Genomic DNA, 3935 nt, shown 5'->3' with positions numbered 1-3935 from the left:
CCCTAACCCTAACCCTAACCCTAACCCTAACCCTAACCCTAACCCTAACCCTAACCCTAACCCTAACCCTAACCCTAACCCTAACCCTAACCCTAACCCTAACCCTAACCCTAACCCTAACCCTAACCCTAACCCTAACCCTAACCCTAACCCTAACCCTAACCCTAACCCTAACCCTAATCATCTAACCTTATCATTCGTCACATAGCTGTATGGTGTCGACGCTCTCAGACCAAACTTTCACTGGGCGGTTCACCTCTCTGAGCAGATACTCGATTATGGGCCCGTGTATAACTTCTGGGCGTTCCTGTCTGAACGTCTCAATAAACTCCTCAAGAGCTCAAATGCCAATATTGGACAGGCGGCCAGGTGGAGATCTCAATGATGCGAGAGTTTGCGCGAGCGGCTCGTGTTGAATCAATGGTATGTACCCTAGTTCTTGTCACTTCCATCTGCAATCTCATGTATTGCAGGCTCGCATTGTGATACACGATAGCCCCAACAATCACGTGAAAAATGTCATGGAGCTGTTAGTCCATCAGAATGCCGAGGGCGGCACTCTACAAGACGCTCTTGTATCTGACGGTGAGCCGCATATGTGTCATGCAAAATCCATGTCTAAATCTTGTGTCAGAACTCTCAAACCGTTCGCCATGTGCAGCCTGGCCCTCTCATTGGTAATTCTACAAAGCGGATGAACAATGGGACACGGGTCTATATGCGTGACTACTACAACAATGCTGCCAGCCGTGCTGGGGCCCCCGTCACATTCCGTTTATCCTTGCAGACTAATGCTGCCACAGATGCCATCCTGTTGACTGACTACGCCTTCTTTTATCAGCATGCACTTCTCAATGGCCGACGCATCATACCCATCTCATCTAGCCGTCGTCAGACAGCAAACTCGGCAATTGTCAAGGTAATCGTAACAGAGGGAGCAGCCCCACTTTACGGTGAGGTCCTCGCCATCTTCTCACACGAGCAACAAGGAGTTCCACCCGAGTTGCATCACCGCCTCTTCGCTGAGTTTCGCTGGATGAAGGAGTCTGAGTTCTTGCCTGTCGAGGGTGATCCATGGCATCAGTTGTACGTCTCCAGGTTTCATCTTGCGTCTGCCATAACTACCTACGCGTTGAACAGCCACGAGCTTGACGTCAACTGCTTTGAGCTAAATATATATCACCCTGACACCAGCACGCTCCCTTATGTTCTTCCCTTTGACTGCATCCGCTGTCAAGTGGCACGCGGAGTCGTTGAGACAACTGACCCTCCATTGTGGATTACAACAAGTCTCGAACGGGTGAGTCAGAGATACACTGTTTTCTGTTCACATGCTGACTATACAATTACATCTGAACTTTAGCACCCGAGTCTATAGCAAGAAGACCGACTAGTACCCTCAGAAACGTAAGTCATTTTAGCCTTTTACCTATAGCAGTTCGCTGACCAAGAAATGATGCTCGTTCATGACACACCTCACTCACCTCCGTCACTGCTTAATGCCCCACCCGCTCGATGGTGCATCAACCCGACTGCCCAATTCCTCACATCCACTCCTTGGACGCTCCCACTCGGCTGCGCACCTCCTTCACTGCTCCTCTGCTGCGCACCTTCACCACCCTCATTTTGTCCAATCTGTCCACCCTCGCTGCTCTCGCTTGGCGTCGCCTCCACACTCTCGTCACCCCCGCTTGGCCCGGGCTGCCCATTTCCTCCGCTTGAAGTGGCCTGTGCTAATTCTTGCGGAGGACCCGGCGCTTTGAACGCAGGTGGGTCGCCATACCTGTACCAGTCCCCCAGCTTGTAGACCTCGTACTCAGGTTGGTTGACATTCTCTGCATGCCATTCCGCGTTGATACAACAGTCCCAGGGCGCTTCAGTTGGGATCCGAGAAGTCATGCGGTCGGTGTGGACCATGTGTGTGGTGAACTGCTTCCTCTTCTTAACGTCCAGCAGTTCCCACCGCTTGGCTCGCAGCCAAGCGAGGATTGTCTCGAGCTGTAATCAACAGTAAGTCATGTATCAATCACGTTGCTCTCTCGCTCATAAGCTCCGAGCGCCAGGGACATTTCAACACCTCGTGGAATGTTGCAGTCCCGAACGCATCCCCACGTGGATTGACTCCCTTTCCCCTCGCCATCATCACCTTCCACTCCTCCAGCGTCTCATCTGATCCCTCTTCAGGGCCCGACTCTTCATCCCACATCAAGTCAGCGATGATCATCTCGGTGGGATCATTTCCATGATGCTCCTCCTTGTACTCATCTATCACTCCGAGCAGCCGACTAGCTTTCTGTAGGCTGGTGAGTCCCTGCATTGATTCATGATATAGATGCTCACTGCTTTTCTTCGCTGGTATCGTCGTAGCTCCCTGTCGTCTCTTGCCTTGGCAGCTTCGCGTCCAGAATTGTTTTGCACCTGCCAAACTTCCTTCAAGCTTGTGAATGTCGTCTTTGACAACACGAAGAGGCTCTCTTTGTTCCATTTGACAGCTTGATTGGTCAGCTTCTCGCCAAGATTGCCAGGGGTCTATAGCGGTGAGTCAGGCATCAATGTACGAGTGGCTATATGCACTGACCTTTAACTCTGACCACACATGGTCGGTGACAGCTCGCCGCACCTTGACGTTTCGCGGGTCGTTAACCGGTTAAGCAAAAACCGGGTTCATGTACACCTCGTCTGGTGCCCTGGGATTTTTACGCTCCTCATCGGGATCAGTCGGCCACCTCTCGTCACCAAGAACCCCACATAATAGCTTAAACGCGCCATTGAGATGTTGCTATGGTACGTGTCTCTCAGTAACTCATCATCAGCTTGGTATAGACTCACAAGTAACTCATTTCGAGCAGTCCTTGTAGGTGTCTTCAACTTTTTGGCAGGCAGAGTGACATCCTCGGCGTTTGCGTCATAACAACCGGTGCGTTGCTCTTCCCCTGTCATTGTTCCTTGCAATGCAGCTCCTGACAGCCGACCTCTCTTTCTCCCGCCGCGTCCGCCTCGTCCTCCATGTCCAGTACGACTCCCGCCACGTTCGCCACATCCACCACCCTGACCCTCTTGTCCTCCCGTCGCTCTGTTTGCCTCGATATTGTCGAGTCTCTTGTCAATAGCTGTCAGCTTTTCAAGAATAACTGGTTTCGGGGATGACGACATGTGTCTACGACGATGCCGAGCTGGTGATCGAGATCGACTGCGGCTGTTGGACACGTCGCGACGCCGCCTGCGCCTAGGTGGCGATCGAGACCGGCTCTGGCTGGCAGAGCGCGAGTCATGTCGACACCGGCGTCGGCTTCGCGAGTCGATTGTTGAGGCCGCATCCCGGTTGTTAGAGCCGCTACGCTCCCTGGGCCGGCCCCGACCGCTGGAGCGTTCACTAGATATGAGGTAAGATATATGCACTATCATTCTACGGTTATTTACTCACCTAGTTTGGTTGCTACTCCGTGCATCAGGTGCTCCAATACGTCGAACATTGGACCCATGGTCAGGTGCGTGCCCATTCCCCATCGAGAGGAGCTCCGGGCTGATTTGCGGCTGCAGGGACGCGACGATCTGCATCTGCAGAGCAACCGGCATTTTGTTCCATGCCCCCTCATCAATTTCTGGCGGCCGTGTAAGTGCACTATTGGTCGGCATTGGTGGTGCAGGAGGGGGAGCAGGCCGGGGAGCAGGGACACCGTCGACAAGCCTCATGCAGCAGGGAACGACCAGGGAACAGGCAGGGGACGAGCAGGGGAGGGCAGGAAGCGGGCGGGCTACAGCTGCAGCGCGCAGGGGCGCGATCGGCGCGTCGGGCTTCGATCATAGTTTAGCTTCTGTATGTTGGCTAGCCTGAGCTAATACCATTCCATTAGTGCTTCTATCTACAGTCCGATCAGATGAGATAGCCAAAAACAGGCTACATATGGAGCTAGTAGTTATAAATATGCGTATCC

General features: G+C 53.1%; 2 protein-coding genes across 2 annotated transcripts in view; one reads left to right on the top strand and one right to left on the bottom strand.

Annotated features, from left to right (window-relative positions):
- CONPUDRAFT_160562 (uncharacterized protein) overlaps window positions 1–1378 on the top strand; it is a gene marked incomplete at both ends in the record, with an annotated part of 2016 nt that extends 638 nt beyond the window's left edge. The window contains 4 exons of the mRNA XM_007777706.1: window positions 543–585; window positions 635–1086; window positions 1141–1300; window positions 1364–1378. Of these exons, the coding sequence (XP_007775896.1) occupies window positions 543–585; window positions 635–1086; window positions 1141–1300; window positions 1364–1378 (670 nt within the window). The remainder of the gene's footprint in view (window positions 1–542; window positions 586–634; window positions 1087–1140; window positions 1301–1363) is intronic.
- A 98-nt stretch (window positions 1379–1476) lies between these two features.
- On the bottom strand, window positions 1477–3482 carry CONPUDRAFT_160561 (uncharacterized protein; the record flags this gene model as incomplete). Its single annotated transcript, XM_007777705.1, has 8 exons — window positions 1477–1998; window positions 2078–2293; window positions 2341–2529; window positions 2579–2620; window positions 2675–2779; window positions 2830–3099; window positions 3162–3373; window positions 3425–3482. The coding sequence occupies 8 exons, from the start codon at window positions 3480–3482 to the stop codon at window positions 1477–1479; spliced, it is 1614 nt and encodes a 537-aa protein (XP_007775895.1).
- Window positions 3483–3935: the final 453 nt, after the last annotated feature.

This window comes from Coniophora puteana (genome assembly GCF_000271625.1).
Source record: "Coniophora puteana RWD-64-598 SS2 unplaced genomic scaffold CONPUscaffold_28, whole genome shotgun sequence".
In the NCBI taxonomy this organism is placed as follows: domain Eukaryota; kingdom Fungi; phylum Basidiomycota; class Agaricomycetes; order Boletales; family Coniophoraceae; genus Coniophora; species Coniophora puteana.
Note: the sequence above shows the minus strand (reverse complement) of the source record. Positions and strands in the feature narration are given on the sequence as shown.